Raw genomic sequence first — 22,027 nt, 5'->3', positions numbered from 1 at the left:
TATTTATACATAATCATTATCCGTTTGCATGACCAGAGCTTATTCAGAAATTTGATCAGTAATAGCGTCATAAGCACTATCATAAATCGTGGTACAACCTGCAGACCTCTTAGAACTCTTTGTCTCATCAGTCGTACCTTTATCTTGTCCTTTTATAGAACAGAGGAAGGTCAATGACTCCTTCATCCCTGACCTGACCTTGTCTTCAGTGGTCTTTTATGTCCACCTGAGAGGGTAGATGAGACCTTGCCCTGATGTTTCACCTAAAAGGTGGCATTTTTTGATAACATTTGCAGGTAGGATTGGACTTGACTGGACTTCTGTCACTTCTCTCCTTCATGGGTTTATCATCGAACCTATGCCACCTTCTGCAGGTAGCCATGAAGAATGGCTACCTGCAGAAGGTGTGGTTGACCAGCCCTAGGTTATGCGGAGTCAGTCTTATCAGGTCTTGACCTTCTCCAGTCTTATGTCTTAGGTTATGCAAAATCAGTTTTCCTTATTTTGTACCAAATAATTAACCAATTTTCCCATCATGCCGTTACTTCATTCGTACATCTTCACACCTGCAGTGCAGAAATAGGCCATTTGGCCCATCGACTCTGCACTGACCACAATCCCACCTCGGCCCTATTCCCGTACCCCTACGTATTTACCCACTGATCCCTCTAACCTGTGCACCTTAGGACACTAAGGGGCAATTTAGCATAGCCAATCAACCTAACCTGCACATCTCTGGATTGTGGCAGGAAAAAGTCTGACAACTTGTTGTCAGACTTTTTACTGTGTTTACGCCAGTCCAACGCCGGCATACCCACATTGTGGCAGGAAACCAGAGCACCCAGAGGAAATCCACACAGACACAGGGAGAATGTGCAAACTCCACATGGACAGTGACTCAAACCAGGAATCGAACCCAGGTCCCTAGAGCTGTCCAGCAACAGTGCTAACCACTGTGCTGTTGTGCTGCCTTTACAAATATTTGGAATGTATGCTTGACCTTGTAATTAAACATTAAGATAACAGCAAAATACTGCAGATCCTGGAATCTGAAGCAGAAAATACTGGAAAATTTCAGCAGGTCTGACAGCATCTGTGGAGAGAAAATAGCCATCTCATTGCGCTTGACAGTATCATAATTGTCACGATATAGTGAGTTGTGTTAGAACTGGTTGAGTTTCTTTTCCATATCAGAGGGCACTTAAGGATCCACCATGTTGATACGGAACTAGTCAAATTTAGATAGACCATTAGAAAGTGGCAGGTTTCCTTTTTTTAAGAACGTTAGTAAACCAGTTGAGTTTTTAATAATGGTCACAGCTTCATGGCCACTTTTACTGATATTAACTTTTTATTTCCATATTTTTAATTGACTTCAAATGCTCGAACTGCCATGATGGAATTTGAGCTCTCATGCTCTGATTATTTGTCCAGGGCTCTGGATTATTGGCTCAATAACATAGCCACTGCGCTACCGTACTCTTAAAAATTGCCCAACCACCAACTGTCCTTTGTTGAACAAAGCTATGTTTCTTATGAGGAGATGAGTGAACTATTTTCTTTAGATTAGAAAGAAACAATGTAAAAAAAACTGCATTATATAATGCCTTTTTTTTAATGACCTCAGGATGTCCCGAAGTGTTTTATAGCCAATTAAATACTTGTCCTTAAGTGTAGTCAAATTTGTAATACTAAAACTGCAGACAAACTGAATCAGCAAGCTTCAACAAATAGCAGTGTGGGATTAAATAATCTGTTCCATTGGCGTTAGTTGAGAGATAAATATTGGCCAGGACAATGGGGGGAAAAAAAATCCCTGCTTTTCTTTGAAATTCAGTGGTCTTTTATGTCCACCTGAGAGGGTAGATGAGACCTTGCCCTGATGTTTCATCTAAAAGGTGGCATTTTTTGATAACATTTGCAGGTAGGATTGGACTTGACTGGACTTCTGTCACTTCTCTCCTTCATGGGTTTATCATCGAACCTATGCCACCTTCTGCAGGTAGCCATGAAGAATGGCTACCTGCAGAAGGTGTGGTTGACCACAGTCACGTTTGGAATTATACTCCAGTCATTGGCTTCAGTGTCTGCTAATGATTGGTAGCATCTGCATCAGATTTGATAAAAAACAAAATCATGTTTATTTATTTTGTTCTACGTATCGTGTTTTACTGCTACTCATCTGTCAAAGGAACTTGATGCATTAGTAACTGAAAAATGTCCCCTTCCCATTCAACACATTGTTCTTTTCAACTTCTCTGCACTCCTTCACTGAACTATTTTTCCGTTAGGGAAGTTGTGTTTGACAAATTTGAGTCATCCTTTTTGAGGATGCAACTAGCAGGATAGATGAAGCAGAACCAATTGATGTAATATATTTGGATTTTCAAAAGACCTTCAGGAGATTCCAGCTGGTGAGCTGAGTTGGCTAGATGATTAGCATGTGGTTCAGATTAACATCAATAGCACGAGTTCCTTTTTCATTTCAAGTGAAATGGACTTGGGGACCTGTCCCTGAGAGTGCAAGGCAATGACAAACCACCACTGACAAAAACTGCCGAGAAAATGGCTCTGAACAAAGCATCACGTAATGAGCCAAAGAATTGCCTTCGTACAGTACACATGAAGGAAGGTGCCACAAGGTGAAGGTGAAGCAAGGATAGAGCATGGGTTAACAAAGAGAAACCAAAGAGCTAGGGATGCATGAGCATTTTCAATTTTGCAGGCTGCATATGACTAGTGGAGTGTTGCAAAGATCAGTGCTGGGCCCTCCATCTGTTTACAAAAGATCCATCATTATTTATAAACTGTATAAAAGCATTGAGTGAAAGAACAGAGCGTATTGCAGCCAGATTTGCTGATGAGGCAAAGCTAAATGTGAAAGCAAGTGGCAAGGAGGGGACAAAGGCTGTCAAGTAATTTAGATTGGCTAAGTGAGTGTGCAATAAGGTGACAGATTAAATTTAATGTGGCGAAGTGTGAAATTCATTTTGATCATGAGCTGAGGAAATCCGAATATTTTTGAGAAGTATAAAAAAAACTTTTGAAAATTTATGTTCAGAACAATTCAGGTGTACTTGTACAAGAAACACAGTCAGCATACAGGTATACCTTGCAATGAAGAAAGCAAATTCTATGTCAGCCTTTGTTGCAAAGGTACATCAGTATAAGAGTAAGGATTGAATGTGGCTTTGTGAAAACCACACCCAGAGTATTGTGCAGTTTTAATATTTATTTGGAGGTTGTGCAGTTTTAATATTTATTTGGAGGTTGTGCAGTAAAGGTTCACTAGATTGGCTTTTGAGATGAAAGGGTTTTATCATGAAAGACTGGGAAAAAAGGGCCTTTATTTACTGGACTTCAGAAGAACGAGAGGTTATTTCAGTGAAACATGGAAGATTCCAAAGGGCTTAACAAGGTAGACATTGCCAGGTTGCTTCCCTTGGGAATCTTGAAGGGGGGAATTGATTGTTTAGATCTGAGAGGAGAAGAAATTGCTTTGTTAAATGGTTGCAGCACAGGAGGAGGCCATTTGACTCTTGTGAGAACTTCACCTAGTGCCATTTTTCTGCCTTTTTTCTAACTTGCACATTTTTTTCATTTTCAGTTGATTCACTCAGAAGGCTGTGAATCTTTGGAATTCTACATCTCGGAACAGATGCATCATTGAATATGTTTAAGGCTAAGATATACAAATGCTTGATCTCTTGGAATTGAGGGAGAGAGAAAGTGGGCAGAAAAGTGGATTGAGGCCAAAGATCAGACATGATTGTATTGAATGGCAGAACCAGCTTAAAGGGCTGTATGATTTACTCATGCTCCTGTTAGGTTCTTCTTTTAGAACTCTTCTCAAAATCTACCATTTGTACATTTTGGTCATCTGTTCTAATGTCTCATAAGCTATCCTCCTGCTGTTTTCCCTCACTCTATAATTTTTTTCCCCTTCATGTATAGTTCAGTTTTGAAAACCACTACTGAATCTGTCTCCACTTCGTGAAGTATGTCTCAGCTAAGTAACCACATGCTGCATAAAACATTTACCTTTGAGATTTTTTATCAATCAATTCAAACTTGTGCCATTGGGAACAGTTTCTCCATATCTACTCTTGTCCAGTTTCTCATTATTTTGAACATCTCTATCATATCTACTCTCCACCTTCTTTATTCTATCCATGTAATTAACATCTACGATTCCTGGAAGCATTCTTGTAAAACTCTTCAGCAGCATCTCAAAGAACCTTAGGGAGGATGCCTTCCTGAGTTGCAATGTCCAGTATTCCAGCTGTGGCCAAACCAGTATTTAATCAACCAAAACCTCTGCAGTAAAACTTTGACGGTTCATACTTTTTGTTCTGTAAATAGTGCATTTAACTATGACGCAGAGAACATGAATTCAGAAGAAATATACTGCTCTCTTCGAGGAATGACTGAAGCAATCCAGAACTTTAGTCTCCTTAGTCAAGAAGAAATGAATGAACCTTTGCGACGGGATGCTGCAAAAGATGAGGATGGGGAACTGGTGAGTACTTCTAGTATTTCTATGAAAGATATTTCAGCTTAGTTGATGCCAATTTAGAAGCCATGAAAAAAATATGTAAAGCTTGTTCCTCTCAGCCCTTCCCCCTTAAAATGGCCGCAAATATAATGATTCATTGGGAAATGATGTCAATTCCTAACCTGTCTATTAAATCAATTAAACTGGGTCAGTATTTGAAGTGCTACTCTTCACATCAGCACTATTACTGAGGAGCAGAAAAATCATCCATTCACTCCTGTTATCTAACCAGTACATCAGGCTTTGTAATAAAACTTTCTGTAATGAAATAGTCTTGCTTGAATTTTCAGTGCAAATTTATTTTTAACCACAAGGATTCCAAAATTTCAAGTTTGACTTGCAAAATAATTATTTCATATTTGTACCTTGAATTTGAACGAGTATAGCATGATGTGCGGTTATAAGCCTACTAAGACAAGTCTTGATGACCTTTGGTGAATATCACTCATGAAAAATGTGAATTGCAAATCAGTTGTTTCCACTGGCAAGGTATTCAAAATAAATTTCCTTCAATTAGAAGCTGCTTTTACAATTGCCAAGCAAGTCAGATTTATCCCACAGGCTGGGGATTGACAATCTCTAAATTAAATCAGAAGGAAGAAGTAATGTATTCAGATGATATGATGCTAACACACTTAAAAATGCATAGTGCCAAGCATTTTAAAGGCTATTATGTAATCCAACAATACATACATAAAGCATATAAATTCATAGTGGTAATTCTTGTGTTTTATTTTCCTGACTATAACAAGAAATTATAATCAATATGATTTTCTCTGCAACCAGTTGATCTTGGGTTTAAAGACCAATAAAAGGATTCAGTGGAGTAGATACATAGTAACTGATGTAATAGTGGGCACCCAGCACAATTGGACATAATGTTAAAATTAGAGCTAAATCATTTTGAGTGAAATCCAGCAGCACTTTTTCAAACGAAGAATTATAAAGATCAAAGTTAATAAATTTAGGTACTTCCTGCCTGGTATGCTCTCCCACAATTCCCCCACCACAAAAGGTTGTGGATGCTGGGTCATTGAAATTTTTATGACTGAGATCAATAGATTTTTATTAATTGAGATCTTGAGTACAGATTAGTTAAATACAATTGAAGTATAGGTCAGAAATGATGTGACTAAATGGACTGAATGACCTACTCTTATACCTATGATCTCTTGATAGAGAAACTAAAAACTTCATTATGTTCACTGCCTGTTTCAGTTCTTGAGACTTAATGGATGGTTCAAGTGCTCAACTCCCATCCATTTGTAGTTTATAGGAGTGTCATGTTAAATTGCTGCCGTGTGTTCCTAGTTAAATTGCTACCTTGTGTTCAATTGCACAAGTTCATAAGTCATGTTGGATGGTCAAAGATAGCTAGAACCCAGAAAAATGAAGTTGCCACCTTCTCAAACTATGCAACAAACTCTGAATTAAGGCACGAGTACATTGATAAGCTTACATTCCTTGTTAAATTGATTCTCCCCCCTCAGAAGATTCATGTACTCAAATAAATTGCTAAATCCCAAAAACATTGAAAGTTACCTAAATGCAGACGCATTCAACTATACCTCTAACCGATCAAATTAAATATAGCAACAATACATTGTGGAACCAATGGGGGACAAAGCTATTTTAGAACTGTTATTTTTTAACGAGGTAGTGTTCATTAGTAATTTCATAGGAAAAGATCCTTTGGTGGTGGTGCGGGGAGGTGTGAGATAGTGAGTGTAAAACAATTTTATTCTATATTCATACTTGTGTCCAAAACAAGAATCTTCATAAACCAAGCCAGTTACATAGGTATAAGGGGAACTTTGGCTAAAGTTAATTGGGTAAATATACTGAAAGATATGGTACATTTTAAGAAATGATTCAAAGTTTTCAACAAAATTAAACTCCAAGAAAGTGCAAGGAAGTTCCATCCATGGCTTACTATGGAAATTAAGGATAGTATTAGATTAAAACAAGAGGCTTGTCATGTTTCAAAGAAAGTCTGAGGAATGGGAGAGTTTTAGGAACCAGAAAAAAGTCATCAATAAGTTGACAAAAAGAGAAAAGTAGTATGTCAAAAAACTAGACAGCAATATAAAAAGATTGTAAGACCTTTTAGAAGTATATAAAAGGGAGAGTAACTTCAGTAAATATTGGCCCCTTCAAGGTAGGGCCAGGCAAAATTATCATGGGAATGAGAATGTGGCCAAGGCATGGAACAACTATTTGTGCGTTGTCTTCACAATCGAAGACACAGATTGCATGCCAGAAATAGAGGGTAATCAAGGGGCTATAAAAAGTGAGGAAATGAAAGCAATTAATATCAGCAGAGAAAAGGTATTGGAGAAACTTAAGACCAAAAACTTAAGACAAATCCCCAGAAACTGATGGTCTATATTCTTAGAATCTAAAAACCTGCAGTGCTCATATCTGTCCTGAAAGAGCATTTCCTAATTTTAAAAGTGTCCCCTAATACTGGACTCACCAGAAGAGAAAACTTCCTTTCCAGATCTGCCTTGTCAAGACTTGGGGCGGCACAGTAGCACAGTGGTTAGCGCTGCTGCTTCACAGCTCCAGGTTTGATTCCTGGCTCGGGTCACTGTTTATGTGGAGTTTGCACATTCTCCTCGTCTCAATGTGGGTTTCCTCCCACTGTCCAAAAATGTGCGGGTTAGGTTGATTGGCCATGCTAAATTGCCCCTTAGTGTCCTGAGAAGCTTAGGTTAGAGGGAATAGTGTGTAAAATATATGAGGATAGGGCTTGGGTGGGATTGTGGTTGGTGCAGACTCGATGGGCCGAATGACCTCTCTCTGTACTGTAGGGATTCTATGATATATTCTATGAAGACTGTTCAACATCTTTTATACTTAAATCAGGTCAGCCCTCACTCTTCTTAACTCCAGTGGAAACAAGTATTGTTTTTCTATCTTTCATCATAAGACAACCTATTCTAGGTATCAGTCTGGTAAACCGCCTTTGAACATCTCCAAAGCATTTACAACCTTCCTTAACTAAGTGGACTAATATTCAAGATGTGGTCTCACCAACACCCTCCATAACTGAAGTATAAATTCCTTACTTTTATGTTCAATTCTTCTCTTAATAAAGGATAGCATTCTATTAGCATTCTTAATTACTTGCTATACCTGCATACCAACTTTTTGTAACTCAGGTGTTACAACACTTAGATCTATACACCTTGGAATTCAGCAGTTGTTTTCCGTTTAAGTAATATTCTGCTTTTTTTATTCTTCCTAAATATGAACAACTTCATATTTTCCACATTATACTGCCAAATTTTTGCCCACTCACTCAATCTATCTGTTTCCATCTACAATCTCCTTGTGTCCTCTTCACAACATACTTTCCTATCTTTGTGTCATCAGCAAATTTAACTACCGTGCCCTCGCTCCCCTCAGCAAAGTCATTAATATAGAACGTAAGAAGGTTGAGACCCCAGCACAGAATCCTGTGGGACTCCATGCATCAGATCCTGCCAATTAGAAAAAGACCCATTTATGGCTACTGTTTAAGTATGATGGAATACTTTGCACTAAATAGATCAGAAAACATAGGTAATATGGAAAATTTGAGAGGTGTTTGTGGTTGGAGGCTAAAGAGTCATCATAATTCCCACTTTCAGAAGGTGAAGAGAAACAGGATGACGGAAATTAGAAATTGGTTGATTTTTATTTTGAAGACCTCCTGAAGCAGTCTCCTATAATGTTTGAAAATTATTCACTGACCCTAGTGAAGGAAAATAAGCAACCGTCTATGGTACTCTAACTGGAGAAATGAGATCTTGCTGAGCATGAAATTTGCAAAGCTCATTAAAGCTATGTGTGCATTCGTTCAAACGTGCAAATTATCTGCAATAATCGATTCGGTGTTATCGGCTCAGTAGTGTTCTTATTGGAGAAAAGTGCTGAGATGTGTTGTTACGACAAGTCAAGCAGCTGTCTTCCTTGGGAGAGGGTGTGATGAATCATTGGTGTCAAATCAACAATATTTTTTAGCCTGCCTTGAATAACTTAGCAAATTTGACAAGCTGCTTAAAGAGCATTTGAAAAACTATCAATATTGTAGCTTAGGGTAGACCAACTTTTTAACACACACAACCTTCAATGAATTCAACACCATAATGGCAGAGCGGCTCAGAAACAAATTCACTAATGAAGTTAAAGATGCCAAATGCTATTCCATTACTGTTGATTCAACATCAGATGTGAGTCATATGGACCAATTAACATTAAGATACATGACCAGCGATGGTGAAGCTGTAGATTGATTCCTCTTTTGTTCAGCTGCAATCCCACACTAATGAGTGCCTGGAAACAACTGTTTTAGAAATCATTGCAAACTGACGTTTGGATATCAAAAATTGTTGTGGGTAGAGCTTCTATAATGCCACAAATATAGTAGGAAAATAAAAGCTAGAATGAACAATGCAAGCCTCTCTGCATTATTCATCCCATGTTCTAGTCACTCCTTGAATTTAATTTGCAATGCTGCAGATGAATTGTGAGAGGCAGCTGTACATTGTATTGACTTTGTTCAAAACTTGTGTGGTTTTTTTTTAGTTTCTGTGCATCGGTGAAATAAGTTGTCATCATTTGTGACACCAGGTGGTCTACTCATGCAGATGATGTTTTTGCTTTGAAACTGAAGTTTGTTGATACATAAAAAAAAAACTTATCAGGCATAACTACAATAAATTCGGAAAAACTACATGTGAAGGCTGAAACAAAATCCAAAGCAGAGAAGTTTGAAAAGTTTGAATCATTAATGTCATCAGCAAATTGCTGCAAAATGTTGATCCAACTTTATTGAATGCTACGTAATTGTTAGCCTCAGTTAAAAGTTTTGTCATGGATATTCACAAGAACTACAGCTTGGTGGAGACAGAGGCACTAACATTAACAAAACACGTCCCTCTGATGACAAGCAACATATGAGATGCTGAGTTATTTTTCAATTAAACTAGAGACAATGAAATCATTTTAAAAAGGAAAGAAAAGATCATCGTTGAGACTGTCAGTGTTATTTGTGACACAACAATGGTGCAGTTGCAAAGTAGAAGTGAATCCATTAAAGAAAACGGCTGATTGATTTTCCACGCTTTACAAAAGTTTGGATGAGAATGCTAAAAGCCACTGCTGTAAGAAATTAAGTGAATTCTGCTGGGAGGACAGAGATGCAAATCTTTTTGAAAATGAAGTGAAACAATTCATTGATTTCATCAATAGTGATGAGCTTTGTGTTTAGTAATCACCATCAGATTTGTACAGACTTGTATGTGGTTTGCAGGCAACCTTTTTAAATGTGGAAACTATTCTGAAAATAATTTTAACAATACCTGTCACAAATGCTTCTGGTGAATGTTCTTGTTCTGTATTGAAAAGAGAAAAATTATTTGCAAAGTATGATGAGTTATGAACGTTTGAACAGTTCAGCAATTGACGATGGAAAGTGCATTTTTATAATAATTTAACTACATTGAGGCAATTGAAGCTGTGCCCTTTTGCCAAAAATGACTTGGCAGATATTGTCTGGTAGCCTGAAGCCTGGAGGGCCCTGGCCTGCTAAAAGTCTCCTACTCTGGGGCAGGTGTTCTCTCCTTAGCCTGATCTGCTGGAGTTGATGTAGTCACAGGCAGAGAGGAGTTTGGAATGGCAGGGCACCTTCAGACATACTTCGATGGATGTCTCCCAGAGCTTCTAGCTGATGCTGATCCTCCCTTTGGATGCCCAAGAGCTCTCCCTGTCTTGAGGAAGGCATCTGGAGGAAGATCAAGGTGCCCTATCCTCTTCTGACCCAGCCATTGCTGGAACGATGGCTCAAGCAATGATGTGCAAGCCCAAGCACAAATCCAGAGGAAACTGCTGGACTTGCATCACCAAAGTGACCACCACCCTTCCCATGGAGACTTCAATACACTTGCATGCTATAGCCACATCAGACAGAAGGTGGGTGAACTTTATCCTTTGTTCCAATGCGGTGATGGCTCTTGAAAACTCTGCCTGATGATCTCCTGCCTGTCTTTACATGGCCAACATTTCTCTCGGGGCTCGTTGCAGAGGCTCTTCATGGGTCTCTGATGCCTACTGTGGACACAAGTTGGTGACGTTATCATCTGATTATGAACCCAAGCTTACTGGGGCCATTGAGATGAGTGTATCTGTGTCAGTGGCGGCACAGATGAATGGAGTGATGGGTTTCTCTAGCTCCTCATCTGAGGTGCTATGGGAACAGGCTGAGATACTTGTTGGTGACCTTCCTCCCAACTTTCTTGCTGGGAGCTGGAATAGAGAGAAGATAATTTGTGAGCCTACTGGGTCATCTTCAACATGATAGTTGTAACTCACAATCATTACCCCCATGTTGATGTATTCTGAATGGACCCTCAAAAGCTTTTTGGGAAAAGCCCATCTCATGTTCATATAGAAGCTATGTCTGTTCTCTTCAACTAGCTTTGCAACCTGATCATCATGGGAGGAGAATGTCCTCCACTCAAGCGTCCCACCTCCAGTCATTGCTCTTTGCTGTCTGTTGTGAGAGATATTGTCCTGCGTGAAGGAGTATGGATTGACTATAAGCACTCTGGATGAAAGAGCATTCCAGTGAATGCATGCCTGTTGTGTGTACTCAGTCCACCTCAGTGATGGATTAAGTTGCCATTTGTGCAGGATCTTAAGTGAGATGGTGAGCTTAAAGTGACTGACATCCACCCAGGTATCTCTGAAGATACCATGTGACACCCCTGTGAATTCTAACTCTTAAGCTGATGTCTTTACAAGAGCGTGAGTTTACAGTGAATGGAAGTTTCACGTTAGCAGAGTGCATCAGATCATTCACTCTTTTCCTGCACTGCAGAGTGGTGCCACAGGTGCTGACCTCCCTGGTGACCTCCTCCCAGACTGGTGTGGTCAGGTGGGAGGACCACGTGCTCCAATCCCTCAAGAAGAGGACCTGCCACCTTTCTTGGATGACCTGGAAGAATCTTCAGGGAGGCCTCACTGAACCACAGAGCAGAAGCTTTTGTGTGTTTGCGCACCATGGTGAAGCAGAAATTTACACCACACCATGTCAGCATTGAGTGTATGAATAGGCATGACTTTTGACCCCATGAGGTAACAGATGAATGCATGACCTGTGCCATGACTTTTGACCCCATGAGGTAACAGACGAATGCATGAATCCCTGCCATCCTGCTGTGCAATTAAGCAAGCTCCTCAGTAAATAATTAATGAGTGAAAAGCAGAAAATCAGGCAAATAAATCTCACCTGCCATCCTCTGGGAATCACACCGATTTTCTTGTCTGTCCCTGTACTTTGTCTCCAGAATGGAAAATTTCACCTTTTGAGCGTGTGCTTGGATAAAGTACCAACAAGTGAATGCATAGTCCAAACGAGCGATTTATTATAAGACATAAAGAGAGAAAATATTGTGGGGGGGAGGTAAGTATACTTTTTTTTGCAATTCGTCAGATCATAGTTTTATTAATAATTTTTCCACTTCTGTACATTAGGCTACTGGTGGAATTACCGATATGCGGGGAGGTGGTGATGCCACTGACTTGGGACGAACTGCTCTGGACAGTAAGACTTCAGTGTTGAACACCGTACCTCAACGCAGTAGCTCACGATCACGTGACTATAATCCTTACAACTATTCTGATAGCTCTTCAGTCAATAAGTCAGCTTTAAAGGAAGCAATGTTTGATGATGATGCTGAACAGTTTCCTGATGGTAAGTAGCAAATATACTTCAGGGTTTATTTGGGGTAGTACAGCATGCACAAAAACTCATTATTTGGTAGTTTACTGTTGCGTAGTTATGTTTGCATTTTTTTAAATTTCTGAAAGGTCATTTAACTATTGACAACTTATTCTGTGAACAATAGAAGTGTTTTGGATAAGTATACAAGGCTGTGAAGTCCAAGTGATTGAATATATTTAAAAAGAAAATAGATTTTCCAGAATTTAAAGAGTTATGGGAAGACCGTAGTGTTAAGATGGAGGATTGTCATCCTCTGTTTTCTATGTTCCTGTGGTGACTCAGATTAAGTTTCTACTGATGAATAAGCCTCATGCATTGGATAGGGTAAGTCAAACACCAAGTTAACCGAAATACCCTAAGCTGACCTACATTGGACTATATCTACAAATCATTACACTGCTTAATAACCCCACCCTCTTACTTTTGTAGCCATCTCCAGCCTTCTACCACATTTCTACAACATCCAGTCCTCAGACTGACTTCCTAGAATTTTTTTCTCTCCACGTGGCCAATGTACTAAATTGTGCTTTTGTCACTATCAAATGTTGCTGTTCTTCTCTCACGTTGGTTTTGAAAATCAGCATGAATCTATGATTGCTATTTTATTATTAGAAAAATCAAACTTTTCCCAGATTCATTAAGCCTTCTGTCTATGGTGCATATTCCAATCCCTTTTGTAATCTCCATGTAGGTGCCTTAATTTGCCCCTTAATTCCAAAGATGTGTAGGTTAGGTGGACTAGCCACGGTGAATGCAACAGTTTACTGGGATAGAGCAGGTGTTGGGCCTAGGTGAGATGCTCTGTCGGAGAGTTATTGCAGACACAATGGTCTGAATGGCCTTCTGCACTAGAGGAATTCTATGACTCTAGTACAGTATCTGGTTCATTAATGTCCTTTAGGGAAGGAAATCTGCCATCCTTACCTGGTCTAGCCTACATGTGACTTGAATGCCACAGCAATATGGTTGACTCTAATTGCCCTCAGGCACCTAGGGTTGGATAATAAATGTTGGCCAGCCAGCGACACCCATGTCCCACAAATGAATGAAAAAATTATCATATTCCCACAAATACAAAAAAAAGACAGGAAAATATCAACACAGTTTGTTTGCATTATAGAATATAACTGGTGCCTCCCACCATACAGATACTGAAAGAATATTTCAGAGACTGGGGGATGCCAGAATAGCAGGATAAAGCCATAAAAGACAGAGGTGCACATCCTCACTTAAAGGATGTCTTTTGGAAAACCTTGTGGGAGTAAATCGGACAGTGCAGAGCCTAAAAATTCAAGACCAGGATTTGATATCTTCCAGAACGTATCCTATTTAGCTCAAAGTTTTCAAGTCAGGAATTTCAGTAGGATACATTTCTTGATAACTTTGTCAATTCTGAATTGAAGGAGACTTATCACTAATCCATGAGCAAAAAATATTTTTCCATGCTGCAAATGTTAGGATATTGTGCAGCCATTTCTCATTATTGTCAATTATCTTTTTATCTGCGAGACCCAGAATTAAATTCAAGGATTAAACTAATGCCATTCTGGAAATCTTCTCAAGTTCTTGAACCAGTAAGATTTGATTTTGATACAGAACCAGAAGCAATGCAGGTAGTCCCCAGTGCTCATCTTGCATTTTTTGGCACAACCAGGGTAAAATAAGATCAAATGTGTGTCATAAACTTGGAGTAATATTCAGCCGGTGTGAGCTGAGTCTCCTTTGGCCTATTACAAACCAAGATTTTATTGCCACATTCCCAAACATTGACCCACGTCTCATTAATATTTACTGTAAAATCTTTTCCCAACAACGCAGAGTGTCCATTGTGTTCTCACAGGATCTAACATGTAATGTACCCTTAAATTTGCTGAATAATTGCCTAGGCTTTGCAAATAACAAGATTTTTCCACTGGGGAAACCTTTGCCTCAAGAAGAAGAGTTGCCTTATTAAGGATGAAGTCCCTGATTTGCACGTTTTTCTTTTAAGAAGAAAAGTATTTTCGGACATCAAACAGCTGACACAACTACTCAGAAGGTAACAGGAAGACACCATCAAACATATCCCCTAACCTCCAAAGACCTCTATCACTCCAAACATCAAATCCATCATCCATGAGAAAAGCAGCAATTAAATTAGATCTCCCCTCAAGACCACAGACCATTCTCCACATTTGCAAAGTATTAATATTAAGGATTATCATATTTGTCTGACACAGCCTTAAGATCTCTAAGAAACAAGAATGACTGTAAGAATTCTAAAGACTGGCGGGCACTCATTATCAAGCCATATAGAGGAAGGGTCCACTCTAACCTATTCTCATATGAATCTGAGGTGAGAGGCTAACTAATTTTAATATTTGGTATTCCTAACCCTCCCCTAGAACCAAGAAGCTGCATATTAGCTTGCTTTAAGTGAGGTTTTTTCTTGTCCTATATAAAAGATCTGAGTACTCCGTTAATTTCTTCTAGGACCTTTGCAAACACGTATCATCTGCAAAGGTTAGAATAACCTAGGTAACGCATTCATCTTAATCAATGCTGTCCTACCTAGCCAGGATTTTGGCAAGGAGGATCAGTGAAGGAGATCATACTTAAGAAAAGCCAACAATCAGTGGGATGTTCGCCCTGCGTAATTGCCTAAAAGAGTGCAGTGATATAGATGCCCAAATAAGTAAATTCTGATAGAATAGGCATTCTACCCCAGGATTTACCAAAGCACAGCCCCCAATTTCGTATTTTGATCCTATGACCTGAAAAAAAAACTAAATCTGGCCTCTACATCAGTAATAGTGGAAATAGAAACATCTGGATTAGACACGAGTAACCCAAAAATCTGGGGGTCAGAGATAATTGCCTCCAATTCTGAGGCTTCAACAGCAATTGCAAACAATAAGGGAGATGAGGGATAGCGCTGTCTTGTCCATCTCTGAAGACTAAAATTATCAGATCTAGAACCATATATAAGGACTGCTGCCAATGGGCCTTTGTAGAGTACCTGCATCTACTTCATAAAGTCCTCCTGACCTGAATTTTTGCAATATGTAGAATGGATGATTTCATTCCACTCTATTGAAAACCTTTTCCGTGTCCACAAAGATCACTAACATGTCTGTAGTGCATTTGTGGAATACCTGGATGATAATAATTAGTAATCTGCTGACATTACATGAGTTTCAGCTGTTTATAAACTTGTCTGATCATCCTGGATAATTGTAGGGAGGATTTTCTCTCAGTATATTTCCGGGACCTTAGACACCAACTTCAAATCCACGTTCAAAAGGAAATAGGCCTCTAAGTAGTACACTGGCCAGGATTCTTGCCTGGTTTCAGGATTAAAGAGATACCTTGGGCGGCACAGTAGCACAGTGTTTAGCACTGCTGCTTCACAGCTTCACGGACCTGGGTTCGATTCCTGGCTTGGGTCACTGTCTGTGTGGAGTTTGCACGTTCTCCTCATGTCTGAGTGGGTTTCCTCCGGGTGCTCTGGTTTCCTCCCACAGTCCAAAGATGTAGGTCGGTTGGCCATGCTAAAATTGCCCTTAGTGTCCTTAGATGCATAGGTTAGAGGGATTAGTGGGTGTATGTAGGGATATGGGTTTAGGGCCTGGGTGGGATTGTGGTTGGTGCAGACTCGATGGGCCAAATGGCATCTTTCTGTGCTGTAGGGTTTCTATGATTTCTATGATATTTGCTTCACACAACCACTGCAGGAGCAGACCTGCTTCAAAAGAATGATAATACATACCAATACAACGGATCTATCTGCAAATATTTAAATTTGTTGTAAAATTTGCACCCAACCTATCGGGCCCTGGAGCTTTCTCAGATTGAAGCTCCTTCTGGGCAGATGCTACTTCTTTAAAAATAGGGGAATTCGAATTTGATCTTGGGTCTGTTGAGATGGAGTTCAAGGGAAAAAAAATACTCCATAAGTATCAGAGCATCATCAGTTTGACCAGTCATGTGATTTGATAGTGATGTCATTAAGGTGGTGCACACACTGCTGTTTTAGTTTCAGTTTGTGCTCTGTATGGGCAACAGCTCCTTCAATAAACGAGTTGTTTTTAGTTTGAATCTACATATGCACACTATACTTTTTTTTGTTCAAAATCCACAACCCCTAATGTAGTTAGGACATTTATACTATCCTCCTCTGCCTTAGCCAAATTGGATGCCAGCAATCCTCCCCCTCACCTCAATCAAAAATTGAATGCAATTTTGTGCCCTCTTCCATGGCGAGTTTAATGACAGGGGAACATTTAATTGGGCAGGAGAGTGGCAGGTTGGGATCCTGCCAACTTCCTGCCTCCACCTGAAGGCCTTCAATTGGCTTTCTTGCCCCACTGCCAATGCTGGCCCTTAAGGTGGCAATTAATGCCTACTTAAGGGTCTCATGCCACCACCACTGTTAGTAACCTAACAGCGTGCTCACCAAATGGGGAACATGAAAAACAACTTTTTCAAGTTTGTTTGCAGGCTGTCGTGGTGGTTCCTCATTCAAAATCATTCAGAGAACCCGGGATCAGGATCCTGATTGAGTACCCCAGCATCAGGAGGTTGGATGCCTGCTGATAGCTACTCCCCTGCCCCTGCAGCCCTGCTCCTTCATCGGAGGCCTCAGTTAGGTGTGATACCAGTAGCAGCCATCATCTCCCCGATGTGCTGCTGAGTATATTAGAGCTGCTGGCCACTGACCAGCAATTCTTGGCAGTGAGATTGTCCCCCTGATCTTTGAGGCCAGGGGGTAGTTCTTGTCACTGGCTTCTCAAGTGCATGATTAGCACAAGATGCAGCAGATTTCTCCAGTCCACATCAGAGACCCCCATCTTTTCCCTAAGCCACGCAGCAGAGAAGAGGTGGAGCGAGAACAGCAGATGTCCAAGGAAACAGGCTGTAAAATTACAGACATACAACAGATAAACCATATGTGTGAAAGAGTCACACAGAGAAAATGTGATCTGATGACTTAAGAATACCAGGTTTTATTTGTGCAAAGGAGAGAGCTAGAAATAGAATCAAACTGATAGTGAAGCAGCAGCAAAAATAATCTTGAAACGTAAGAATGGAAATTGAATCAAAGACTGCGGAGAACAGAGCAAAATAAGGAAGTGTTAAAGTTATTGAAAAGGCAAGTGTTTTTTGCCCAAGAAGAATGCCAAATATTTAAACAGGTTCTGGGAGCTGAACTTTTTGGAAAACTTTGGAGCGTGTCTCTAAGTTAAAGTAAAATATCAGAGCAGTTTTAACATTGTTCTGTAGGTTTAGTTTTATACTCCCAGTGAGGGAGCCAGGCTTGCAGTAGGCACAGGTTGAGAATCAGGGTGCATGTATTTTCACTATATTTCTGAACTACATATTATTTCTGGGAACACAATTTTAGAATTAACAGTTGTATCAAATACACCTACTTCTGACCAAATCTAGTTTGATTCTTACTTTAACTCGCTGGTGCTTAGCTCTGTATAGACTATATCACTAGGATAGTGACCTTTGTAATTTCTGAATTAGAACATAGAACATAGAACACTACAGCACAAACAGGCCCTTCGGCCCACAAGTTGCGCCGATCACATCATCACCTACCAACCTACAGACCTATCTATAACCCTCAATCTCATTAAACCCCATATACTCATCCAGAAGTCTTTTAAAAGACCCCAGCGAGTTCGCCTCCACCACCACTGACGGCAGCCGATTCCATTCACTCACCACCCTCTGAGTGAAAAACTTACCCCTAACATCACTTCTGAACCTCCCTCCCCGCACCTTAAATCTGTGTCCTCTCGTAGCGACCATTTCAACCCGGGGAAATAGCCTCTGAGAGTCCACCCTATCTATTCCTCTCAACATTTTGTAAACTTCTATCAGGTCGCCTCTCAACCTTCGTCTCTCCAGGGAAAAGAGTCCCAGCTCCCTCAACCTAACTTCATAAGGCATGCCTCCCAGTCCAGGCAACATCCTTGTAAATCTCCTCTGTACCCTTTCAATAGCTTCTACATCTTTCCTATAGTGAGGCGACCAGAACTGCGCACAATACTCTAAATGAGGCCTGACAAGGGTCTTATAAAGTTCCAGCATTACCTCCCAACTCCTAAACTCAATCCCTCGATTAATGAAGGCCAGTACACCATACGTCTTCTTGACCACCTCCTCCACCTGCGAGGCCGATTTAAGAGTCCTGTGGACCCGGACCCCAAGATCCTTCTGCTCCTCAACACTACTCAGACTTCTGCCCTTGATAGTGTACTCGTTCATCCCGTTGGTTCTGCCAAAATGGACGACTACACATTTATCCGCATTGAAGTCCATCTGCCACTTCTCCGCCCAGTCCTGCATCCTATCTATGTCCTGCTGCAACTTTTGCCATCCTTCCAGATCATCCACAACACCACCGACCTTCGTGTCATCAGCGAACTTACTTACCCATCCCTCCACTTCCTCATCCAGGTCATTTATGAAAATGACAAACAACAAGGGTCCCAGAACAGTTCCTTGAGGCACTCTGCTGGTGACTGACCTCCATTCAGAAAAAGCCCCATCCACAACCACTCTCTGCCTTCTGCAGGCAAGCCACTTCTGGATCCACAAGGCCAAAGGCCCTTGGATCCCATGCCCTCTCACCTTCTCAAGAAGTCTTGCATGGGGGACCTTATCAAACGCCTTGCTGAAGTCCATGTACACTACGTCCACGGCACTTCCTTCGTCAATGTGTTCAGTCACATTATCGAAGAACTCAACTAGGCTTGTAAGGCACGACCTGCCCTTGACAAATCCATGCTGACTATTCCTGATCATGTCAAACCTCTCCAAATGTTCGTAAATCTTGTCCCTCAGAAGCCTCTCCATCAGCTTACCAACCACTGAGGTCAGACTCACCGGTCGGTAATTTCCCGGGCTATCTCTGTTCCCTTTCTTGAAAATAGGAACTACATCCGCAATCCTCCAATCCTCTGGAACCTCTCCCGTCTCCATTGACGACGCAAAGATCATCGCCAGGGGCTCTGCAATCTCTTCCCTCGCCTCCCACAGTATCCTGGGGTACATCCCATCTGGTCCCGGCGACTTATCTACCTTGATAGAATTCAAAAGTTCCAACACATCCTCCTCCTTAATATTCACGTACTCAATCCTTTCCATCTGCTGCAAATCCATAACAAAATCTCCCAGATCGGCTTCCACTGTGAATACTGAGGCGAAGTACTCGTTAAGCACCTCCGCCATTTCTTCTGGTTCCACACAGACCTTTCCCCCCTCACCTTTTATAGGTCCTATCCCTTCTCTTATCCTTTTACCTTTCACATATTTATAGAAGGCCTTGGGATTCTCCTTAATCTTACCCGCCAAGGTCTTCTCATGACCCCTTCTGGCTCTCCTAATTTCCCTTTTAAGTTCCCTCCTACAGTCCTTATACTCCTCAAGATCTTTAACATCTCCTAATTCCCTGAACCTCTTGTACACCTTCCTTTTCTTCCTGACTAGGTTCAACACATCCTTTGTGCACCACGGTTCCCTCGACCCACCAAAACCCCCTCGTCTCATCGGAACGTTGTCATTCAGAGCTCCAGACACATTCCTTGAATATCTGCCACCTTCCTTCGGTACTTTTCCCTAAGAACGCCTCCTTCCAGTTTATTTGTCCAAGTAACTTCCTGACTTCTTCGTATCTCCCCTTACCCCAGACAAACACCTTCCTAGCCTGCCTGATCCTATCTCGTTCCAACGCAATTGTGAAGGAGATAGAATTATGGTCACCATTTCCATTGTTGCTGATGTTTGTGGTTTGGCCATTATTAATCTGTTCCCAAGAGCATGATGTCCAGGAAGAGATAAGAGCGAATAGAGGATAAAGTAGAGTAGAAAAGAAAAATATGATTTTGATTCTCTTCGTCATTCTGATCAGCACACACATTTGAAATTTGAGACGGCGTGGATTCTTGACCACTCTGCTTAATTCAGTTTTCTACATGTACTTCTCGTGACCCTGCTCAAATTCTGCAGCTAGAAATAGTTTTTTTGTTTCTAAACTATTCAAGTATGCTGTCCACAGCACCCATTTGATGGCTCCCAATGCAACAACTCCAACTGTCTCGTTCACCTTTCTCAACAGTTGCCTTGCCTAATTCGTTTCCTTGCAGTTAAAGTAATCTCATTCCTGTGCCTCTTTTTTTTTTGGAAGTACCCACTTCAACTTCTCCAGTACGATGAGTCTTTTCCCATCACCCAACTCCCTCCTTCCCTCCCCCTACCACCCACCCTCATCCAACATTTGCTTTGTGCCTTGTAGTGATGAACGAGGGAATGTTCTCTTTCTTAATTGCACCTAAGCCTCTGTTCATTGTTAGTTTATTATTATCACATGTATTAACATACAGTGAAAAGTATTGTTTCTTGTGCATTATACATACAAAGCATACCATTCATAGAGAAGGGAACGAGAGGTTGCAGAATGTAGTGTTACAGTCATTGCTAGGGTGTAGCGAAAGATCAACTTAATGCAAGATAAGTCCATTCAAAAGTCTGACAACAGCAAGGAAGAAGCTGTTCTTGAGTCAGTTGGTGTGTGACCTCAGACTTTTGTATCTTTTACCCAACAGAAGAAGGCGGAAGAGAGAATGTCCAGAGTGTATTGAGATCCTTAATTACGCTGGCTGTTTTGCTGAGGCAGTGGGAAATGTAGACAGAGTCAATGGATGGGAGCTAGTTTGCATGATGGATTGGGCTACATTCATGATATTCCTAGCGGTCTTGAGCAGAGCAGGAGCCAAACTAAGCTATGACACAACCAGAAAGAATGCTTTCAATGGTGCATCTGTAAAAGTTGGTGAGAGTCGTAGCTGACATGCCAAATTTCCTTAGTTTTCTGAGAAAGTAGGGGTGTTGGTGGGCTTTCTTAACTATAGTGTCAGCATGGGGGGACCAGGACAGGTTGTTGGTGACCTGGACAATTAAAAATTTGAAGCTATTATTAATTTGTCCTCGTTGATGTCGACAGGGGCATTATGCTTTATGCTTCCTAAAGCCGATGACAATCTCCTTCGTTTTGTTGACATTGAGGGAGAGATTATTGCTTCTGCAAATAATCCTTTTAAAAATGCTGTACTGACACTATATTATCCCTAAGCTTCACAATACCCTCTTCTTTTACATTTGCTAAGTATTTGCCCATATCCAGCTGTGCCATATTACTGAAAATCTGGTTGGGCCAGACTTCCCAGTGTTAACAGCAGTTAATGCAGATATTTGGGAGTCCAGTGAAGGCACTGGGGGAACAGTAGTAAAGTTATTCAGGAGTTAGAAGTGATTTAAACCTTCTACTTTTCCTGGATAGTTGTTCGGCTTGGAAAGTAAGGAACCACCTTAAGTCTCTGATTTTAAATTGTATCAAATGGCTCCTGATGCAGAGTAATTGCCAATCAGATGTTTAAATTTTTAGGGCAATTGCCCTGCATGAAATTTCCAGAGAGTTCCCCAGCACACCTTTTTAGGGTATCCCTAAGGTTTGATTCCCTGGAGATTGTATGTTTTGGATCATTGATTATTGCCTGAAATGTTTCCTGTTCAAATGACAAACGACTTTTCAACCCTTAAATTTTTTTTTTAGTTTTCTGTTCTTTCATTTTTTTTCCAAGACAATGTTCTTGAAAGATTGCTGCTTGTTCCTTGGGAAAGTTGATGATGCAGATTTTGGACTTAATAAT

General features: G+C 40.6%; 1 protein-coding gene across 32 annotated transcripts in view; it reads left to right on the top strand.

Moving 5' to 3' along the window:
• clasp2 (cytoplasmic linker associated protein 2) overlaps nt 1-22,027 on the top strand; it is a 358,037-nt gene that overhangs the window by 309,439 nt on the left and 26,571 nt on the right. For all 32 annotated transcript variants that reach the window (XM_080193660.1, XM_080193667.1, XM_080193651.1 and 29 more), the window contains 2 exons: nt 4,363-4,519; nt 12,077-12,296. In XM_080193660.1, coding sequence (XP_080049786.1) covers nt 4,363-4,519; nt 12,077-12,296 — 377 coding nt within the window. The remainder of the gene's footprint in view (nt 1-4,362; nt 4,520-12,076; nt 12,297-22,027) is intronic.

Source organism: Carcharhinus amblyrhynchos, chromosome 8 (assembly GCF_965287045.1).
Source record: "Carcharhinus amblyrhynchos chromosome 8, sCarAmb.v2.hapA, whole genome shotgun sequence".
Lineage (NCBI taxonomy): Eukaryota > Metazoa > Chordata > Chondrichthyes > Carcharhiniformes > Carcharhinidae > Carcharhinus > Carcharhinus amblyrhynchos.
The sequence above is the reverse complement of the archived record's forward strand: the minus strand, read 5'-3'. Positions and strand labels throughout refer to the sequence as shown.